Genomic DNA, 22,554 nt, shown 5'->3' on the forward strand with positions numbered 1-22,554 from the left:
CAGTGGCACCCCACTCCACTACTCTTGCCTGGAAAATCCCATGGACGGAAGAGCCTGGTAGGCTGCAATCCATGGGGTGACGAAGAGTCGAACACGACTAAGCGACTTCACTTTCACTTTCACTTTGAGCATTCTTTGGTGTTGCCTTTCTTTGGGATTGGAATGAAAACCAACCTTTTCCAGTCCTGTGGCCACTGCTGAGTTTTCCAAATTTGCTGGCATATTGAGTGTAGCACTTTGACAACATATTCTTTTAGGATTTGAAATAGCTCAACTGGAATTCCATCACCTCCACTAGCTTTGTTTATAGTGGAGCTTCCTAAGGCCCACTTGACCTCTCATTCCAGGATGTCTGGCTCTAGGTGAGTGATCACACCATAGTGATTATCTAGGTTGTGAAGATATTTTCTGTACAGTTCTTCTGTGTATTTTTGCCACCTCTTCTTAATATCTTCTGCTTCTGTTAGGTGCATACCATTTCTGTCCTTTATTGTGCCCATCTTTGCATGAAATGTTCCCTGGGTATGTCACATTTTCTTGACGTGATCTCTCATCTTTCCCATGCTACTGAAATTGTTAGCATACAGCTTTTCATTGCTTGTTGCCACACTCTTCCATTGGAAAGTCAGCTCTAAAGTGAAGAGAAAACTGACTTATAATGTACATAAATTTAACATAATAGAATGTTTTGAAATTATTTCTTGAGTCTCCATTTCCCCAGCATGGAGGGAAGACATGGGGCAAAGGCCGTATTCATGTAATGATGAACACTATCGTGTAACGATAGTGAATGAAGTCCACGAATCTGCCCTGGACTGTGATGTTCTGGGCAGAGAACCATATCTTGCTCTTCTGTATTCTTGGCCCCTGTTACTTGGAGCATAGAAAGTGAACAGTAAGCGTTTAACTGTTATCGAATTATTGATGACATGAATATGCCTGCAGATTAGTTAAGGGCACTTCACCCAGTCCTATGTCAGTATCAACACACATCAAAAGGGAATGTGGCTGTAAGAATTATTTTGGAAAAATACAAGGTAAATATTTTTCTGTTGAACTATGGATGAGTACCACAAGTCCATGGCTCAGAATCAGGTTCTTTTATTATTACTGGGCCTCACCTTTATTCATTATCTCTTTTTCTTAGAAATACTTTTAGGTGGGTTGATAATCACAGAGTAGGTATTCAGTGATGGACAGTTAATTCCTATTCTCCCAGTCTTTTCTGAGAAAAAAAAAAATGCTATGCCAGGAACTTCATGTGGATCTCTTAGCCCTGTTTTTAGAATCTCCCTGTGACTCTTGAGAAGCTAACCAAATGAAGATCTGTTTTTTTTTTTTTTTTTATCTATATCAGGAATTTCAAACCCAAATTCGTCCTCCATGGCCATGATAATCTCCACTTGGTCCAAACTGTCTAAGCCCAGGTCTTTCATAAAATGGGAATTTACTGAAAGCTTTTCTGGGTCAATCTTGTCATAGAGTTTCAAGACGTAAAGAACACGGTCCTTGATTCCCTCCAATGTCAAAGGTGGTGCATCGCTATACTGGCGGCACAGCTGTGTAACTCTGCCTGGAACCTGCGCGAGCACCAAGGCCGGCAGCGGAGCCCCAGGCCTCGTCCGGGTCTCCGCGGCCAACAGGGTAGTGCTGAGCGGCCGGGCCGCGGCTAGCGTGGGGAGCCTGGGCAGCGGCGCGAAGGCCGTGGGAAGTCCGCGGACACAGGCGCAAAGGACACGAGCCGCCATGGCTATGCCGACCCAGGATGCTGAAGATCTGTTGAGACATTCCAGTTATTAGAGGTGCGAGGACAACCTTGATGACAGTTAAACAACCATTCATTTGGCCCCCAGGACCTGTAGATGAGGAATTCAGGAAGGACATAGTGGGAAGGGCTTTCCAGTGGTTCCGTTTTCTGCGGCCTTGGCTGGACACCTCGAAAACTAGAAGCTGGCATCATTGTAGGTACAGACAGTGACATGTTTGGCTGTTGGTCCTGGTGGGTGGCTGAGACCCTACTTGAGGCTGTTAGTTAGAACACCTACTTGCGGCCTCTCCATGTGATGGGGATTTATTATAGAATGGGGTTTGGGTATCATGGTTGCATGTTGCAAGAGAGAAGCAGGTGGCATCTGTCTGCTTTTTTTGACCTTCTACTGTATCAGGTGATCAGGAGAGTCACAAGCTTGCCTAAGTTCAAGGGGTGTGAATACAGCCCCATTGTGATGGGGAGTATTGAGGTTTAGAAAGCACGTGGGCTTCACGTTAGCACAATGGTAAAGAATCTGCCTGCCAGTGCAGGAGACCCAAGAGACACGAGTTCAATCCCTGGGTTGGGAGGATCCCCTGGAATAGGAAATGGCAACCCACTCCAGTATACCTGCCTGCGAAATCCCATGGATAAAGGAGACTGACAGCTTACAGTCCATAGGGTCGCAAAGAGTTGGACATGACTAAAGCAATCTAGCATGCGTGCACTTGTTGATCAGGTACTGAAATTGATGGAGGGAAGTTTAAATTTAAAAATAAAAATGACTAGATTATCTAGAATTTTTGTCTTGTATTTCCCAGTGAGGCAGTTACAGTTTGTTAGTACTTTGGAGAGCAGTTAGGATTTATAATAAAATTTGATTGTAAAAGGAACAAAATTATCCCATCCTTCTCTTGCACAAGTAAATAATGAATACTCAGCTTCTAGGGAACTTTTTCCCGTTTCTTTTTGCTGTATGCTGTTTCACTTTTCTCTTGCCTTGAATATCAATCAGTTTTATCTTAATTCAGGTATATAGCAAAGACGTACTTGTCAGTGAGCCACCATGTCTATTTCTTTATGGTCCTAAGCTATATTTTGTGATAGCACAGGGAATTATACAGATATCTCATTCAGGAATTTATCAGTGGACAATCATTCTAAGACAAATAAAAATAGAGACTCCCTTTCTCAAACTTCCTTATTTTGTTTTATGTCATCTCCTTTTAGTGCAGGTGCTAGTTTTGCTCAACAGGAAGTCAGTGTGTTTTCCCTTCCTTATCAGCGCTGAATTCAGTGAGTTAGAGGTAAGCCCAGTTGCTTCTCAGCTTGAAGAGGGTCTGGAGAGCCTAGCAGGGACGCCCAGAGAATTAAAGCCAGCAGATTAAGAGGACTCATTCTGGAGTTGGAGTAGTGGTTATTCCAAGTCTTTGACTTGCTTTGGGATCCTCCCTGAAGGAACCAGATTGACTGTAGGGCCCAACTGCCTTCTTGTGGGGTTCCCCGGGTGGGGTGCTGTGGATTCTCTGCCTCCTGCTTACTGAACTAGGGGACTGCATTCTGACTCGTGCTATGAGCAGAACTGTAACTAATTTATTCTGTGTGTATTCGAGACCCAGACTCTCTTTTGCTCACTTCTCTTTAAAGAGGCTGCTGGTCACCACTTGTCCGTAATGCTGATATGTTTCCCCTGAGGTCATCAAGTGCTCTCCAAAGCTGTATCTGCAGCCCTGTTTTCTTCCCCCAATTTTCTATTTCCTTCTGCTCTCTAGATAGCTCCACATGTATATGACACAGACATCTCAGATTCATTATGTTCAAATAAAAACTATTCTTCTTCTCCCTCGCCGCCAGATCTTATAGGTTTCTTATAGTTCTTATAGGTTTCTTTTCTCCCTTTATAGGTTTCTTCTTTTGGTGAATTATAATGTTATTCCAAGCCAGAAACTTGAAAATCATGCTAGCCCCACATTCTCCCAACCCCTCACTAAGTCTTTCCTTCTAATAAACACCTGTCTGCACCCACTCCTTCCTCTTTTCAGCTTTAGACCCTCACCTTGTCCCCTTCCAGTCTCCTCACCATTGTCTCCCATCTCCTCTGAAATGTCCTGGGATAATCTTCTCCTATATGAATCTCACTTTACAATAGCCATTTCCCACCTCTGCCTTCACACTAGGGGCTTCCCTGATGGTTCAGTTGGGAAATCTGCCTGCAAAGCAGGAGACGCTGGTTTGATTTGTGGGTTGGCAAGATCTGCTGGAGAAGGAATAGCCTGCCCACCCCAGTATTCCTGGCCTTCACACTAGACATGAATTTTGCCTCCTTCCTTGAGTCTTTGTGGCATCAGTCAGTTCAGTTTAGTCGCTCAGTCGTGTCCGAATCTTTGCAACACCATGGTCTGCAGCACACCAGGCTTCCCTGTCCATCACAAACTTCCAGAGTTTAACCAAACTCATGTCCATTGAGTTGGTGATGCCATCCAACCATCACATCCTCTGTCATCCCCTTCTCCTCCCGTCATCAGTCTTTCCCAGCATCAGGCTCTTTTCCAGTGAGTCAGTTCTTCACATCAGGTAGCCAAAGGATTGGAGTTTCAGCTTCAGCATCAGTCCTTCCAATGAATATTCAGGACTGATTTCCTTTAGGATTGGACTGGTTGGATCTCCTTTCTGTCCCAGGGATTCTCAAGAGTCCTCTTCAACACCACGTTTCAAAAGCATGATTCTTCGGTGCTCAGATTTCTTTATAGTCCCACCTCTCACATCCATACATGACTTTTTCACTCTCCTCTTTTACTTTCATCAAGAGGATCTTTAGTTATTCTTTACTTTCTGCCATACGGGTGGTGTCATCTGCATATCTGAGGTTATTGATATATCTCCTGGCAGTCTTGATTCCAGCTTGTGCTTCATTCAGTCCAGCGTTTCTCATGATGAATTCTGCATATAAGTTAAGTAAGCAGGGTGCCAATATACAGCCTTGATGTACTCCTTTCCCAATTTGGAGCCAGTCTGTTGTTCCGTGTCCAGTTCTAACTGTTGCTTCCTGACCTGCATACAGATTTCTCAAGAGGCAGGACAGGTGGTCTGATATTCCCATCTCTTGAAGAATTTTCCAGTTTATTGTGATCCACACAGTCAAAGGCTTTGGCATAGTCAATAAAGCAGAAATAGGTGTTTTTCTGGAACTCTCTTGCTTTTTCAATGATCCAGCAGATATTGGCAGTTTGATCTCTGGTTCCTCTGCCTTTTCTAAAACCAGCTTGAACATCTGGAAGTTCACAGTTCACATACTGTGAAGCCTGGCTTGGGAAATTTTAAGCATTACTTAGCTAGTGTGTGAGATGAGTCCAATTATACTATAGTTTGAGCATTCTTTGGCATTGCCTTTCTTTGGGATTGGAATTAAAACTGTGGCCAGTCCTGTGGCCACTGCTGAGTTTTTCAAATTTGCTGGCATATTGAGTGCAGCACGTTCACAGCATCATCTTTTAGGATTTGAAATTTCTTAACTGGAATTCCACCACCTCCACTTGCTTTATTTGTAGTGATGCTTCGTAAGGCCCACTTGACCTCGCATTCCAGGATGTCTGGCTCTAGGTGAGCGATCACACCATAGTGATTATCTAGGTTTGAAGATCTTTGATCTTTTTTGTATAGTTCTTTGTGTATTTTTGCCACCTCTTCTTAGTATCTTCTGCTTCTGCTAGGTCCATACCATTTCTGTCCTTTATTGTGCCCATCTTGGCATGAAATATTCCCTTGGTATCTCTAATTTTCTTGAAGAGATCGCTAGTCTTTCCCATTTTATTGTTTTCCTCTATTTCTTTGCATTGATCACTCAGGAAGGCTTTCTTATCTCTTCTTGATATTATTTGAAATTCTGCACTCAAATGGGTATATCTTTCCTTTTCTCCTTTGCCTTTCATTTCTCTTCCTTTCACGCCTATTTGTTAGGCCTACTCAGAGAACCATTTTGCCTTTCTGCATTTCTTTTTCTTGAGGATGGTCATGATCCCTGCCTCCTGCACAATTTCATGAACCTCTGTCCATAGTTCATCAGGCACTCTATCGGATCTAATCCCTTGAATCTACTTGTCACTTCCACTGTATAACCGTAAGGGATTTGATTTAGGTCATATCTGAATGGTCTAGTGGTTTTCCCTACTTTCTTCAATTTCAGTCTGATTTTGGCAATAAGGAGTTCATGATCTTTGTGGCATAGCATTATGATTATCACAAAGAAAGTTTCATTTTGTCTTTCCAAGAGAAGAAGGCAGACAGGTACACTGGCTGGCAAGCCCACCTTTATTTTCTCTAGGCAGGACATGTGGTTAGACTTGATTTTAAAAAACCCAACATTCTGTTAGCTCAAATTCTAGGGAATGGACAGTGTTACTGAACGAAAAATATAAAGCTATTTGTTGTTTATCCTTTGAAGGCTGTAGGTTACTACTGGCTTTCTTGATTTATTCAAAGACATAAGTAGTGAGCACCTACTATGTCTCACCGCCCTGGAAGACAGACAGTCCTGTGCGTAAACTCACACACTACAGGGCGTGCGCTTTGTGTCCTGGGAGACAGCACATCTCACAGAAGAGATGACACAGAGTTACTCCAGTCATGTCTGACTCTTTGTGACCCCATGGGCTACAGCCCGCAGGCTCCTCTGTCCATGGGATTCTCCAGGCTGGAATACTGGAGTGGGTTGCCATGCCCTCCTCCAGGGGATCTTCCCGACCCAGGGATCAAACCCACGTCTCCTATGCCTCCTGCATTGGCAGGTGGATTCTTTACCACTGGTGCCACCTGGGAAGCGCATCCTTTGTCATGACTTTGACAAGTACCCGTGGGCTTAGGAGGAAGTGGCAAGCACCCCGTGGCAGGCTGTATCTGAGGAGTGAAGAGTAGATGAGGTGTGGAAGCCTGATGGAGGTGAGGGTAGAAAGTTAGGTTATGGCCATGTGGTTAAGAATGTAAACTGTCTAGAGAGGAATTTTTGGTCATAAATTTATTCTTTGCTATGTCTCAAATATCTGGAAGAATGCCAGGTATGGTATACAGCAGGTCCTCAATAATATTTACTGAATCCATGAATAGACTCTGAAACCCTCCTCACTTGCTGGGATACTATTTAATAATCAAATATTTGATAGCCTTGCACCCCACCCCTTTTTTTTCAGCAGAAATGTGAATATTTATTTGACAGCAGATTGTTTTGGAAAGAATGTTCCAGGATCTCAGATCTGAGCACAATACTCACATATGCAAGGAAAAGTATCTCCTCTTCCTGCGTCTTTATCCCCCTGCCCACATCCCCATCTTCCTTGTCTGTTGCAGATCAGCATGCTCAGATCTCTCTCATTTGCCCCAGACCTCTGCATTCTTAATTTCCTTTGGTAACATAAGAAAGATGTAGATGTCATTTTTGGGGACTGATTTTTTTTTCAGGTGAGGTTTTCATCTTTTAACATTCAGTCAAAAGTACGTGCAGTACTTTGCATAGTGCCCGAGTCCCTTGCCGTAATCGCATCCTGGGGACATCCTGACTGTGTGCGGTTTCTTGAAGGTCTTAAGAACTTTGAAAACTGAACTCTCTTCACAGTCAAATCAGGGTTTCAAATTTTGCTTACTTCTTTTCATTGTAACTGTAATGGCAAAAATTTAAAAGCCTTATGAGAAAGAAAAAAGATACTGCAGAATCTCAGTGGAAATGAGTGCACCCTTCTAGGTGCCTGTTTCATTCTCCTGGATGTTCATTGTGTTAATGAAGGCATCTTCTGAGAGTTTTGTTTTTTTGTTTTTTAAATAGAACCATCACCTTGATATTGGTCACTGACATTGGTCATTCTTCAGGTTAGTTGTGACATAACCCCTTTGGATCATCTTAGAAATCATTTGAATATTCTGAAAAACTGAGAACTAGATATAAAACATTTTTGTGTTATTTCTCATTTATGTATTTGTTTTAATCAGCTTTATTTTGAAGAATAAACATGACGAAGAGAGTAGTATCATTGAGAGAAAATATGTTCGTGCAAATGGCCTTTTTTCTTCCTTTTCTCAGCGTAGCTAATCATTTCAGTCCTCCCTCTGTATATTGTTTTTCAGACTTCCTGCTCTGGGAAAACGACCCTGTAATTTCTATGTGACAAAACACTTTTATGTATTGGATCTCATTTAATCTTTACAATGTCCCTATGAAGTATTATCAGAATTTCTAGAGAAGAGAGAGCTGGGTCTCAGAGAGAATGAGCACTTGATGGAGATTACATGGCAAACCATGGAATTGGAGGTTTAAACCAAATGCTTTCCCAATTAACTCAGTGACAGCCATGATTGGTGCATTTCCATTTTGAATGGTGCCTTCTGTATTCTCAGTGGTATTTTTTGGTCATTTTTTTTGTTTACTACGTCTTGGTTAACTACCTTAGCAGTAGTCAAAGATCACGCTTGATGTCCCATGGTGTTTCTAAAACATTTTATATCAGAAATGGTCAGTATTATCTTATCTGTACTGGATTTTGCAGAATGAATATTTCAATTCTGTGCAGCCCACCTGACCAAATCGGAACATTCTTTGTATCAGGCTCTTTAAAATGGGAAAAGAGAGCTATTGATACTGGTGTTGGAAACAAGAAGAGCGGTCCCAACACCCACCCTCCTCTTCTCCCGCCACCATCTCTGTGTGGGATTCTCTCACAGTCCAGGCATTCTTTGCCTCAGAACGCATGGGGCTGACAAAGGGTGCAGTGTTTCTGGTGTCTCCACTGCGCTGGCCCCCTCTCAAGGCCCCTATTTTGTGGGGAGAAGGGAGTAGGTTTGGGTCATAGGCTGCCGTCAGGACAGATCTGGTCCTCACCTCGGCAGCCCCATCTGTCCCCAGGCTCGAAACTGTGAAAGACTTCTCTGAGGAGGAGGGGGGGTCTCTCCACATCCCGCATCCTACAGTGAAGCCAGGACAGGATAGAGGTGGGCCTGCACCATCCACCTTTTCACGATAGTCTTCTGTTGATTCTGAAGTGACTATCTTTTAAAGATCGACTTTTACATTTCTGAAACTGGGGTGTGTTTTACATACATACAATTAAGAGGTAGTTTCTCGTTGTTTTTGGATAGGAGGCCTGACGGTATAAAAAAAGGAGTCACTCAATGACTGCCTTCTCTAGAAGTCTCAGGATCTGCTTTCTGCTCCTTCTTTGAGTGTTCCATTGATCCACTGTCTTCATTTCTCGACATTCACCATGTCAGGACATTATGTAGAGTTATTGGACTTTTTACACTTTGGGAGCATTTGCTGCCTCAGTGTAATGCTGGTACTTCTCTTGTACACCCATCTGCAGTCTCACAGGGCCAGGCTGTGTACCCGCCCGTCCTGACCAGCGCTCCACCGAGGGAAGTGGAGAGGGGGAGGACAATATACTTTGCATTGCCTTATTCTTCTGACAACCACATCAAGGCACGTGGTGTATAATTACTCTAGGGAAAGGAATCTGGCCATACCAGAAAACACATCATGTGTAGCACTAATGGTCTTTATAAAAAAAAAAGCAAATATGTAAATATATAGCACTTGAATATGATAAATATATTATCCATATTTCCCTATTATGCTACCCTTTTGCACATAAGACACCTTTCCTATTTAATGCTACAGGAAGATAACATGATTATTCTTATTGTAAGGTTGTCTTTTCAAAAGCTAATATATTGTATAATTATAGGAAAATATAAGTATGTATCTAAATTGGTTAAATTGCATAGATATGTAATTATTCATGGTAATATAGCTGGAGAAGGAAATGGAAACCCACTCCAGTATTCTTGCCTAGAGCATCCCATGGACAGAGGAGCCTGGCAGGCTACAGTCCACGGGGTAGGGAGAGTTGGACACGACTTAGTGACTAAACCACCACACGGTAATATAGCGAGACCTGTGACTGTTGTTGCTTTTTTCTGCTCAGTATTTGACCTAGTACTGTCTGGATTTTGCTTTTACTTACATTGTGGAAATCACAGAGTGCTTCCCCTGAACAATAAGCAGGAAAAACCGTAGAGATAGGATGTGGGTTCGGGCCTGTGGTGATGCTTTGCAGAGCCCAGACATCCGTGCTCTGCTCCTGCCCTGCCATCTGGTGGAACAGCATAGACGCAGCGCTTGTCCTGCGTTTGCCAAGGCGCGTCAGTCACGTCCAACGTCCTGTGACTCTGTGGACCTTAGCCCACCAGGCTCCTCGGTCCATGTGTTCTCCAGGCAAGAATACTGGAGTGGGTTGCCATTTCTTCTTCCAGGGGATCTTCCTGACCCAAGGATTAAACCTGAGTCTCCTACATCTCCTGCGTTGGCAGGGGGATTCTTTACCGCTAGTGCCACCTGGGAAGCCGCTGCTGCTGCTGCTGCTAAGTCGCTTCAGTCGTGCCGAACTATGTGCGACCCCAGAGACAGCAGCCCACCAGGCTCCCCCGTCCCTGGGATTCTCCAGGCAAGAACACTGGAGTGGGTTGCCATTTCCTTCTCCAGTGCATGAAAGTGAAAAGTGAAAGTGAAGTCGCTCAGTCGTGTCCGACTACTAGCAACCCCATGGACTGCAGCCTACCGGGCTCCTCCGTCCACGGGATTTGCCAGGCAAGAGTACTGGAGTGGGTTGCCAGTGCCTTCTCTGTGGGAAGCCACAGTGCTGTTCAATTAAGTAGTACTGAATGCATTTCTAAACTCATATGATATGTGAAATGATGTGTTTATGCTGTGCATATATGCATAAATATCAATAACATCCATAAGAAAATGGTACTGCTAATAAATGTTGAAAGTTGCTCAGTCGTGTCTGACTCTTTGAGAACCCCATGGACTCCATGTGACAGTCCATGGAATTCTCCAGGCCAGAATACTGGAGAGAGTAGGCTTTCTCTTCTCCAGGGGATCTTTCCAACCCAGGGATTGAACCCAGGTCTCCTGCATTGTAGGTGGTAGATTCTTTACCAGCTGAGCCACAAGGGAATCCCAAGAATACTGGAGTGGGTAGCCTATTCCTTCTCCAGCAGATCTTCCTGACCCAGGAATCAAACTGGGGTCTCCTGCCTTGCATGCATTGATGTGTTAAAAAAGCAAAGTCCGTAAATGGAAAGTAGTGAGAAATTTAGTAGTGCAAATATTAAAATGTTTTGTACCAATAGGTACAGCTCCTTGACACAGGCACAGAAATGGATGGATAGCTCAGTGGAACAGAATAGAATTTAGAGAGAATTCTCTGGCAATCCAGTGGTTAAGATTTTGCACTCTCATTGCCGAGAGCATGGGTTCAATCCCTGATCAGGGAACTAAGGTCCCACAAGCCATGAGGCATGGCCAAAAAAAAAAAAAAAAAATAGAATTTAGAAATTGAGAGGGTGACATTTCAAATAAATGAGAATAAGATGAAATACCTAGAAGTGTTGAAAAGGCTGGATATTTAGTTTAAATGGATCCCAGTCTCATTCTTTCCTCAAAAAAAGAAAAAAATGTCCAGATGAGGAAAGGCTAAAAATTAAAGAAACAATATAAAATGAAGTAGAACTATTTAAAAGATAATCTTAAAGTGGGAAATGTTTGCTAAGTAATTTGAGAATAAACTCAGAGACCACTTAGGAAAAGGCGTTTATCCTTCTGGCCCCCCAAAAGAAAAAAAATAGTTGACAGAAAATTATAAAGCAACAATACTTAAAGAGAAATGCCACATTCAGTTCTGAAGTTAAAGTGAATCAGGTGATACTGCATTGAAAGCATCTGATAGACTGCTGGAGAACGAGAGATGAAAACCATTTGAATTTGCATTTCCCTGATTATCCATCTGAGGCTAAACAGCTTCTGTGTTATGCCGTTGGCTTTTCTTCTGTGAAATAGGTGTTTTCTCAAGTTGTTTGGCGTGGGGGTGTTCCTCATTATTTGTTGTAAGTATTTTTTAAAATTTTTCATTCTGTTTTGAAGTATAGCCAGTTAACAAAGTTGTGATAGCTTCAGGTGTACAGCGGAGGGGCTCAGCCGTACGTATACACGTGTCCATTTGCCCCCAGACTCCTACCCAGGCTGCCGAATAACACTGGCAGAGTTCCCTGTACTGCACAGTGGGTTCTTGTGGGTTACCCATTTCCTCATTATTTTGTTCTATGTATTAATTCTTTATTTTGTGTGTTACAAATACTCTGCATCAACTTATGGTTCCATTGCTTTTTATTGATAAAACGTCTTCCATTCTCTAGATGTTTATTGTTCTGTGGTCGTATCTGTCGGTCTTTTCTTTATGACTTCTGGGGTATGTGACTGGCTCAGGAAGGTCTTCCCCACCCAAATGCAATAAAATTATCTTTGGGGTTTTTCCAAGTACTTCATCTGTTTTAATTTAGTTTAGCTGTTTAATCCTTCTCTGATTTGTGCTAGCGGAAGGATCTAGCTCACTCTTTTTTCTGAACCCGTGGCTGGAGGCCTCATTTCTGTGCTGATGAAGATGCTGACTTCCTATCCACAAGGCAGTCCATCTTGTCTGCCACCTCATGGCTCTCTCTGCTCCTAATACTGAAGACGTGCATTGTGATGCTCCTAGATTCTACAGTGCATTTTAATATCTTGAAGCATAAACTCTTGTTTTTTCAAAAGTTTTTTCGCCTTTCTTATACATTTTCTTTTCTAGATAAATTGTAGGCTCAGATTTTTAAGTTCTGTAACAATCCTTTTGGAATGTAGGCTGAGGATGCATTGAACTAAATTTTATAAAAAATCAGCATCTTAATAACATTGATGTTTCCTTCCCATCTCATGTTACATCTATTTGAATAGATTTTCTTTTTTGTCCTTCAGTAAAGTTTTCTTGTTTTCTTTCTGTGGATCTTCTATATTTTATTAATAAGTTCACTCTAACTCTTAAATGTGTATTATCTTTGTTGCTATCTTGAGGGTTTTTTTTTTTTTAGTCCAATTTTTTAAGTTAGTGTTTGCCACAGAGCAGGGGGATTCTAAAGTATCTATAATTTTAATAATGGTTTCTGGAATTGGGAGAATTTGTTTTACATTAATTACATTTATTATGAAGGGTGGAGAGGGCTTTGTGAAGAACTGTTATTAAAACAATTTACACTTTATAACCAATGGGGTCTTAAATTCTAGAAGATACAGTACATGTACATAGAATTGAGATGCTGCCTGGCCTCCTAGCTCTTTGGCAACCTAAGCACACCTTTCAGTGAAGTTTCAGTTCCAGAGTCTTCATCATGAGTTAAGCAAATTCTAGACCCCCTCGGCGTCTAGCTCCTGCATCTACTCATGTTACCTGAGGGTCGCTGAACCAGTCAAACCCCAAACCCAGCCGCTTCTGTGTACTTGTAGGACATCAGGCACGCCAAACCTTTTCTGATGTACGCAGCAGATTGGAGATCTTGGGGAGGGATTCCGTCCCCTCGTGGCCAGGTGGCCCCTGCCCCTCCCTCTCTCTACCCCAGTCTCTCACTATCCTCTTACGCCTCCAGATCAGGACAGAGAGTTGGGAATTCACCTTGGGCCTCAGTCCCCACATTAAGCCAAGTACAGCGCATATACGTGCTAAATCGCTTCAGTTGGGTCTGACTCTTTGCAATCTCATGGACTGTAATCGGCCAGGCTCCTCTGTCAGGATTCTCCAAGTAAGAATACTGGAGTGGGTTGCCACACCCTCCTCCAGGGGATCCTCCTGACCCAGGGATTGAACCTGTGTCTCTTATGTTTCCTGTTTTGACGAGAGTGTTCTGTACCACTAATGCCACCTGGAAATTGCAAGCCAAATGTGGTATTACCTTCTAAAAATGCTGAGTATTTCCCCTGGAGGGAGTGAACCATAATGAATAAAAGTTTTTCTAGTCTGTTACATACCAATAAAGACAATATATTTGAATATATTCTGTTTATGGCTAATGACTATGATAGGAAAAGCTGGAAAAATAGGTTTATGATTTCATTGTGTATCAAGCAAAGCAGAGAACAACTGAAGAAGTATCTGTAATTCTTTATGTATCCATAGAGTCAGCTGAAACTTAAAGATATTCTAAGTTCTTGCGAGACAAAAATTAAATAATGTTATTCCCATCAGTTTAGTTGCTCAGTTGTGTCCAACTTTTTGCAACCCCATGGACTGCAGCATGCCTGGCTTCCCTGTCCATCACGAACTCCTGGAGATTGTTCAAACTCATGTCCATTGAGTCGGTAATGTCATCCAACCATCCCATCCTCTGTCGTCCCCTTCTCTTCCTGCCTTCAATCTTTCCCAGCATCAGGGTCTTTTCCAGTGAGTCAGTTCTTCGCATCAGGTGGCCAAAGTATTGGAGTTTCAGCTTCAGCATCAGTCCTTCCAATGAATATTCAGGACTCATTTCCTTTAGGATTGACAGGTTGGATCTCCTTGCAGTCCAAGGAACTCTCAAGAGTCTTCTCTAACACCACAGTTCAAAAGCATCAATTCTTCCACACTCAGCTTTCTTTATAGTCCAACACTCACATCCATATATGACTGCTGGAAAAACCTAGATGGATTAGACGGACCTTTGTTGGCAAATTAATGTCTCTTCTTTTTAATATGCTGTTTAGGTTGGTCATAGCTTTTCTTTAAAGGAGCAAGTGTTTTTTAATTTCATGGCTGCAGTCACCATCTGCAGTGATTTTGGAGCCCCCAAAAATAAAGTCTGTCACTGTTTCCATTGTTTCGCCATCTATTTGCCATGAAGTGATGAGACTGGATGCCATGATCTTAGTTTTCTGAATGTTGAGTTTTAAGCCAACTTTTTCACTCTCCTCTTCCACTTTCATCAAGAGGTTCTTTAATTCCTCTTTGCTTTCTGCCATAAGGGTGGTGTCATCTGTGTATCAGAAGTTCTTGATATTTCTCCTGGAAATCTTGATTCCAGCTTGTGCTTCATCCAGTGTGGCATTTCACATGATGTACTTTGCATATAAGTTAAATAAACAGGGTGGCAATATACAGCCTTGACGTACTCCTTTCTAGTTCTAACTGTTGCTTCTTTACCTGCATACAGGTTTCTCAGGAGACAGGTACGGTGTTCTGGTAGTCCCACCTGTTTAAGAATTTTCCATAGTTTGTTGTGATCCACACAAACTGTTGTGATCCACCAATTTGTTGTTTGATCTACAGTCAAAGGCTTTGGTGTAGTCAATAAGTAGATGTTTTTCCATAACTCTCTTGCTTTTTCTATGATCTCACAGATATTGACAATTTGATCTCTGGTTCCTCTGGTTTTTCTAAATCCAGTGTGAATATCTGGAAGTTCACGGTTCACGTACTGCTGAAGCCTGGCTTGGAGAATTTTGAACATTACTTTGCTAGTGTGTGAGATGAGTGAATTCCATGGACAGAGGAGCCTGGTGGGTACAGTACATGGGGTCACAAAGAGTTGGACACGACTGAGTGACTAACACTTCACTTCCCCTGATCATTCTTTGGCATTGCCTTTATTTGGGATTGGAATGAAAACTGACCTTTTCCAGTCTGTGGCCACTGCTGAGTTTTCCAAATTTGCTGGAATATTGAGTGCAACACTTTCATAGCATCATCTTTTAGGATATGAAATAGCTCAACTGGAGTTCCATCACTTCCAATATCTGTGTTCGTAGTTATCACACCATTGTGTGATATCTGGGTCATGAAGATCTTTTTTGTTTAGTTCTTCTGTGTATTCTTGCCATCTCTTAATACTTCCTGTTTCTGTTGGGTCCATACCATTTCTGTCCTTTATTGAGCCCATCTTTGCATGAAATGTTCCCTGGGTATCTCTAATTTTCTTGAAGAGATCTCTAGTCTTCCCCATTCTATTGTTTTCCTCTATTTTTTTGCATTATTTTTTCCTATAAGTTTTAGTATTTTTGAATGTAAACATTTTGTAAATAGCATTGGCCCTGAAATTTTTGGCTTTAGAGAATTGGATAGTTGGTGATAAATTATTTGAAGACAAACCATAGGGAGAAACCACCATATGTATTCAGATCATTCTACTGTGCTATGTTTATATCTGTTCTAAGTACACCTAGCTTAAGACTGTATATAAAATGAAAATTCTGAATCAGTTTGTTGTGTTTCTTACTTTGAATCTTCAAATTTCACTGTTAACTTTTTAGCACATGTGATCTTCTTGATAAATGTGGTAGCATGTACGTTAAAAGCATTAATCTACAGTTGATATCTTCTGTTTCTTTCATATATTCATTAATAAGTAGAGTTGCCTGGAAAATGAGGTATTTTGATAAGATTTTCTTCCCTCCCAAATAATGATAGCCTATTTTACTCACTCAGTAGCTGGAAGGATGTACTTCCTTTCCATCTTCATTCTTGGTCATATAATGACACTATTTACTAATTCATTTGGGGCATAAAATGTAGTCCTCTCTTCCCTGCTAAGAAAAAGTGTAATAGAGCCAGTTAACACAGATCTCATTAAGTGAGAGGTGGGAAAGACAGCAGAGAAAATCAAGACATAAAGAGGCCTAACATTCCATATAAATACTTCGTATTGAGCTGCATGGTGATGCCATTGTGATGGTACTCCATGCTGTACTTCTTACCTCTCGGCTGCAACTCAATTATGCCAGAAAGTGGTGTGCCATGAAAAAGCACAGACGACACAGTCGTCTCAATAACTTCTTCATCCTGAACCAGAGACCTCCCAGGTCTGCAAGCTGTAACTGAGAAAGCTCACCCTGCCTGTTGTGACGACAACGTGGGACTGTCCCCTGTTTCCATGACTGTAATAGGGCATAGGTATTGCCAGTGGACAGTATACTTGTTTTCCTTACAGTAGAATTATGTGTTCTTCAAAGCACTGTGGCTTTATGAATTTTCATATGGGAAACTGAAGCTCAGTGCCTTTGATGAAAGACTTGGTCAGAGGGATGAGTTACCCCGAAAACAAGCTGGTGCTTACAGAATAAAATGCTGCCAGGTTCGTGTTCCTTAAAACAAACTGCTTTCATCTTTAGCACAAGTCAGTGATACTGGCGGAAGGGTGTTAATGTGTCTTCCTATGAAATGAGTAATTCCTGCAGTTTGACAGTTTCTTTAGTTAGTATCAGATTTGCTATGGCCCTGTATCTACTAGCTGTAGATGGACATGTTTGAGAATTTAGTGTTTTTCCACACAATGAGGGAAAGCTTCTGCTCGGAGATTTCCAGAACCCTGGGATGCCTCTCTATACAGTACATATGATTTCTGTTCTGTGTGAGTGGAAGTTGAAGAAATAATTAGAGAAACAGTAAAACTTGTTAGGCCTATGGTTCTGTGCCCCTATCAGCTAATTCCTTCTCTTTCTCAGTCATATAATACAGTACGCTTTTCAGAAATGCTTAGACCAAGATAAAATCAGCCTCAGTTCACATCAGTTCAGTTCAGTTGCTCAGTTGTGTCCGACTCTTTGCGACCCCATGGACTGCACCACACCAGGTTTCCCTATCTGTCACCAACTCCTGGAGCTTGCTCAAACTCATGTCCATCGAGTCGGTGTTGCCATCCACCCATCTCATCCTCTGTCATCCCCTTCTCCTCCTGCCTTCAATCTTACCCAGCTTTTCCAATGAGTCAGCTCCTTGCATCAGGTGGCCAGAGTATTGGAGCTTCTCCCTGGGTGGCTGTTGCGGTAGTAGTTTTTATTTTTGTCATATGTCTAATCTTTCAGGTATATCCTCATACAGATTTATCTCTAGCCATGTTTTAAACATAAATTTCAATTTTTTTAAATTCTGTCTGAGATCTTAGGCCATTAATTACTGATATTTTGTTGTTGTTTATTAATCTTACCAAATTAACTATCAGTTCTCCTTATTTTAGTTAGCATCAGCAGGTGGAATATTTGAAAGGAAAATATTATATCCTCTTCAGGTTCTGATTGTTTAAGAAAATTATCTGAGTGCTTTTTAAAAACAGAGCTGTGATGACACTGATTATAAACTATATTACTCCTTCATAAAATTAACCGCCGTGTTTTGAATTGCAGGATCTCCAAAGGTGGGTAAATGGTGCTAATGAGCATGGCTTTGTCCTGGTGTCTTTTGGAGCTGGCGTCAAGTATCTGTCAGAAGACATTGCTACCAAACTGGCCGGAGCTCTGGGGAGATTGCCCCAAAAAGTGATTTGGAGGTAAAGTAATAATATAGATTGTTTCTTCACCACTGATTTTCTGTATCCTCTTGCTTAGTCCACGGGTATAAATAACCACAACACACTGATACCCTGGCAACATTAGCAAGATGCCCTGACTTTTCATTTTGTTTCTTAATGTGTTGAAATCTAGGGATTAATTTATATAATACTCTTTAATATATAAATTAACATATTAATTTATATATTATTAATATATAATATTAAATATAAATTAATTTATATAATTATAATTTATATAAATTATAAAATAATTTATATTTATAAATATAATAATGTACATAATACCCTTTAATATATATTAAATGTTAATATATAAAATTTACATAATTTATATAATGCTTTCATTTTGTTTCTTAGTGTGTTAAAATCTAGGGATTAATTTATACAATACTCTGTGATGGAGAGAGGCATCTAGTCTATAGCATAAAAAGAAGATACAGTGCATAGTGATGTGTCCTTATTGATGTGCATTTTTATGTTACTCTCATTTTTGTTGTTCAGTTGCTCAGTCATGTCCAACTCTCTGCAACCCCATGGACCCTTCCGTTGTTTATGATCATTTAAAAATGTATAGTTGCGTGCATTTCTGTGTGTGTGGGTTAGTCGCTCAGTTGTGCCCAACTCTTTGCACCCCCGTGGACTGCAGTCCACAAGGCTCCTCTGTCCATAGGATTGTCCAGACAAGAATAGTGGAGTGGGTTGCCATTCTTTTCTTCAAAGGATCTTCCTGACCCAGGGATTGAACCCAGGTCTCCTGCATTGCAGGCAGATACTGTCTGAGCCACCAGAGAAGCCATTTCTATATATTGCTTCAAATTAGTGTTGGAATGAGATTAAAAACTGATAGATGAATGATTAAATAGGTAAAATGTTTCATGGAACCTTTGGGCTCCCACTTTGTTTATAAATGCTTTTGATTCCTTTCATCCCAGAGACCAGGCCTTAAAAAAGACAGTGACTTGCCAGTTAGTGCTGGTCAAAACAGACCCCTCTTCTTTTGGGAGGCACGGCCAACACCTGTCTGTCTCTGGAATTTTTTTTTTTAATTATTTACCTATTTTTATTTTTGGTTTCGCTGGGTCTTCATTGCTGCTCTCCGGCATTCTCTAGTTGCAGCAAGCAGGGGCAACTCTTCGTTGTGGTGTTCGGGCTTCTCATTGTCGGGGCTTCTGTTTTTGGGGAGTGCCCATGGGCTCTAGGGCACACGGGCTTCAGTAGTTGTGGCACTTGGGCTCAGTACATGTGGTTCCCAGGCTCAACAGCCAAAGGCTCAGCAGTTGTGTCGAATGGGCTTAGTTGTGCCGTAGCATGTAGAGTCTTCCTGGACCAGGGATTGAACCCATGTCTCCAACACTGGCAAGTGGATTCTTAATCCACTGAACCACTGGGGCAGTCTGGTCTCTGGAATTTCTAACCCAGTGTCTAAACTTGGCCCTGAGCACTTACTTAGTACGTATTTATTTAGTACCTGCCCCTACCATTGAGCGTTAGGGATACAGAAGTGAACAAGGTCAGCCCCATGGTGTCAAACCTTTACAAGTATGCTGTAAGGAATGTGGTTTTCTCCCTTGTACAGACTGTGGGAGAATTAGTTCCCACTTCTGGTGCAGCTTGGATGGGAAAGAATCTGCCTGCAATATGGGAGACCCGGGTTCAATCCCTGGGTCAGGAAGATCCCCTGGAGAAGGACATGGCAACCTACTCCCCTATTCTTGCTTGGAGAACCCCATGGACAAAGGCTGCAATCGATGGGGTTAGAAAGAGTTGATACGACTGAGGGGCTAACACTTTTCCTTTTCTCCCAGCTAAGCTATGAAGTGGATGTTGGGTTTCCTATGTTAGGCTTAACCCAGATAGTGCCCCTTCTGTTAATTATCTGGGCTGGTTTGTATCAGCCTATTTCAGGCTTTTGCCTTTCTCTCAATTGATGAGCACTTTATGGTTTGTGTTTCAAAGACCCAGGCAGGAAACAGCCTGCATCTTTACCCTACAGTACCATCCCTGGGGCTCAGTCGGAGAGGAGTACTTCTTGCATTCTCCTAGTTCTCGAGCCTTTCCTCGGGTTCTGGGTGTCCAGATGGGAAGTGGGGACCGCCCACTGGTGGCCCTCCCTGCCTTCCTCTCTCACCTTCTGGATGCTGGTAGAAAGTTGACTTTCTAGCAGAGGTTCATGTGGTTGCTATTTTCCTCAGCTCTGTGAGAATTGCTGAAGGAACATGGATCTCAATATAATCCAGAATGTTTCATATTTGTCCCTCAATCAGTGAAAATGTGAAAAAGTAACTAAAATTTTTGTTGTTATTGAAGCATGGCTTCTCTCTTAAGAATATCAACAAAAGATCATGTAATGTTTATTTTAAACCTGAAAGTTTAACCAGACAGTTCATACCAAGAGTTCAACTTTGATTCTTTGAAACATTCATTGTCTGGTGTACATTTCAGATTTTCTGGAACCAAACCAAAGAATCTGGGAAACAACACCAGGCTCATAGAATGGTTACCACAAAATGACCTGCTTGGTAAGTCATTGACCCATGGGTGCTTACTTGGCTTTTTGATTTTAATTGTGTAAATGTGAATTTTACACTTGAGTAGCTTATATAGTATATGTGTGGTTTATAATAGAATCATTATATTATCTTGAGTGCTAAGTCCTAGATTTCAGACCAAGTCAGATCTTCAGTTATTGGCAAATCATTTTAAAGCGTAATCATTTAGGCCTAAAATGATGAGACCAGTCACAAATTTTGATTTTCTGAAAAATATACTTAAAACTGCATAAACTAGTAGGAGTAAAGCTATACCTAGTTAGACTGATCAGTTAAAAGTAGTCAAACTAAAAACAGTGAAAATTTAGATTTGTATTATACTTTTACTATAGCTGTATCTAAGAAACCAGAGAAAGTTGAAGTTACTCATTTGTTTGAAACCACAGTCAAGCAGAAAGCCAAAAAACAGTCAATTTATTTCAACTTTATTTGAATTGTCTGACTAAATTTACCCCTAAATCACTGGGAAATTTTGAATACTTTATTTCTTTCGATTTATTTATTTATTGGGGTTCTGATCCTCAACTCAAAATTAAAATGCAAATTATATGCATATCTCAAGATTTGAATATAAACAATTTAATTCTCTTTGATGAGCAGAGATAGTAAAATGTAAGTTGCTTTATTCATTAAATCTCTAGGAAAACATAATGCCATGTTATCCTTTAAGATATTACTTCCTAAGGAAGTTATAAAAAATGTTATTTTTTTTGGCAATATCAACTCATTTATTTGTTCAATAGTACTAATCTTAACAGATTATGTGAAAGTAGGTGAAAGTTACATTCTTAAAAATAGACTTTTGGAGAGTATCTTTTAGAAGCTAAATGGACCCTCTAAAACCATGCAAATTGAATTTTGTAACTATTACAAATAGTTGTGAAAAGAAGAGAAGTGAAAAGCAAAGGAGAAAAGGAAAGATATAAGCATCTGAATGCAGAGTTCCAAAGAATAGCAAGAAGAGATAAGAAAGCCTTCCTCAGCGATCAATGCAAAGAAATAGAGGAAAACAACAGAATGTGAAAGACTACAGATCTCTTCAAGAAAATTAGAGATACCAAGGGAACATTTCATGCAAAGATGGGCTCTATAAAGGACAGAAATGGTATGGATCTAACAGAAGCAGAAGATATTAAGAAGAGGTGGCAGGAATACACAGAAGAACTGTACAAAAAAGATCTTCATGACCCAGATAATCACGATGGTGTGATCATTCACCTAGAGCCAGACATCCTGGAATGTGAAGTCAGGTGGGCCTTAGAAAGCATCACTATGAACAAAGCTAGTGGAGGTGATGGAATTCCAGTTGGGCTATTTCAAATCCTGGAAGATGATGCTGTGAAAGTGCTGCACTCAATATGCCAGCAAATTTGGAAAACTCAGCAGTGGCCACAGGACTGGAAAAGGTCAGTTTTCATTCCAATCCCAAAGAAAGGCAATGCCAAAGAATGCTCAAACTACCATACAATTGCACTCATTTCACATGCTAGTAAAGTAATGCTCAAAATTCTCAAAACCAGGCTTCAGCAATACGTGAACTGTGAACTTCCAGATGTTCAAGCTGGTTTTAGAAAAGGCAGAGGAACCAGAGATCAAATTGCCAACATCCACTGGATCATTGAAAAAGCAAGAGAGTTGCAGAAAAACATCTATTTCTGCTTTATTGACTATGCCAAAGCCTTTGACTGTATGGATCACAATAAACTGGAAAATTCTGAAAGAGATGGGAATACCAGACCACCTGACCTGCCTCTTCAGAAATCTGTATGCAGGTCAGGAAGCAACAGTTAGAACTGGACATGGAACAACAGACTGGTTCCAGATAGGAAAAGGAGTATGTCAAGGCTGTATATTGTCACCCTGCTTGTTTAACTTATATGCAGAGTGCATCATGAGAAATGCTGGGCTGGAAGAAGCACAAGCTGGAATCAAGATTGCCAGGAGAAATATCAATAACCTCAGATATGCAGATGACACCACCCTTATGGCAGAAAAGTGAAGAGGAACTCAAAAGCCTCTTGATGAAAGTGAAAGAGGAGAGTGAAAATTTGGCCTAAAGCTAAACATTCAGAAAACTAAGATCATGGCATC

At 41.2% G+C, this 22,554-nt stretch overlaps 1 protein-coding gene and 1 pseudogene across 2 annotated transcripts in view; one reads left to right on the plus strand and one right to left on the minus strand.

The window, feature by feature from the left end:
* The window catches only part of UGT8 (UDP glycosyltransferase 8), a 110,481-nt gene that overhangs the window by 71,791 nt on the left and 16,136 nt on the right, over positions 1-22,554 (plus strand). The window contains exons 3-4 of the mRNA XM_086407807.1: positions 17,748-17,890; positions 20,357-20,433. Of these exons, the coding sequence (XP_086263933.1) occupies positions 17,748-17,890; positions 20,357-20,433 (220 nt within the window). The remainder of the gene's footprint in view (positions 1-17,747; positions 17,891-20,356; positions 20,434-22,554) is intronic.
* Positions 1,311-1,763, minus strand: LOC147371181 (acyl carrier protein, mitochondrial pseudogene; annotated as a pseudogene). The gene has a single exon (XR_015166295.1). The product of XR_015166295.1 is annotated as an acyl carrier protein, mitochondrial pseudogene (transcript).

The sequence above is a fragment of the Bos grunniens genome, chromosome 6 (assembly GCF_055505025.1).
Source record: "Bos grunniens cultivar Pamir isolate PY7600 chromosome 6, Bosgru_T2T1.0, whole genome shotgun sequence".
Classification (NCBI taxonomy): Eukaryota; Metazoa; Chordata; class Mammalia; order Artiodactyla; family Bovidae; genus Bos; species Bos grunniens.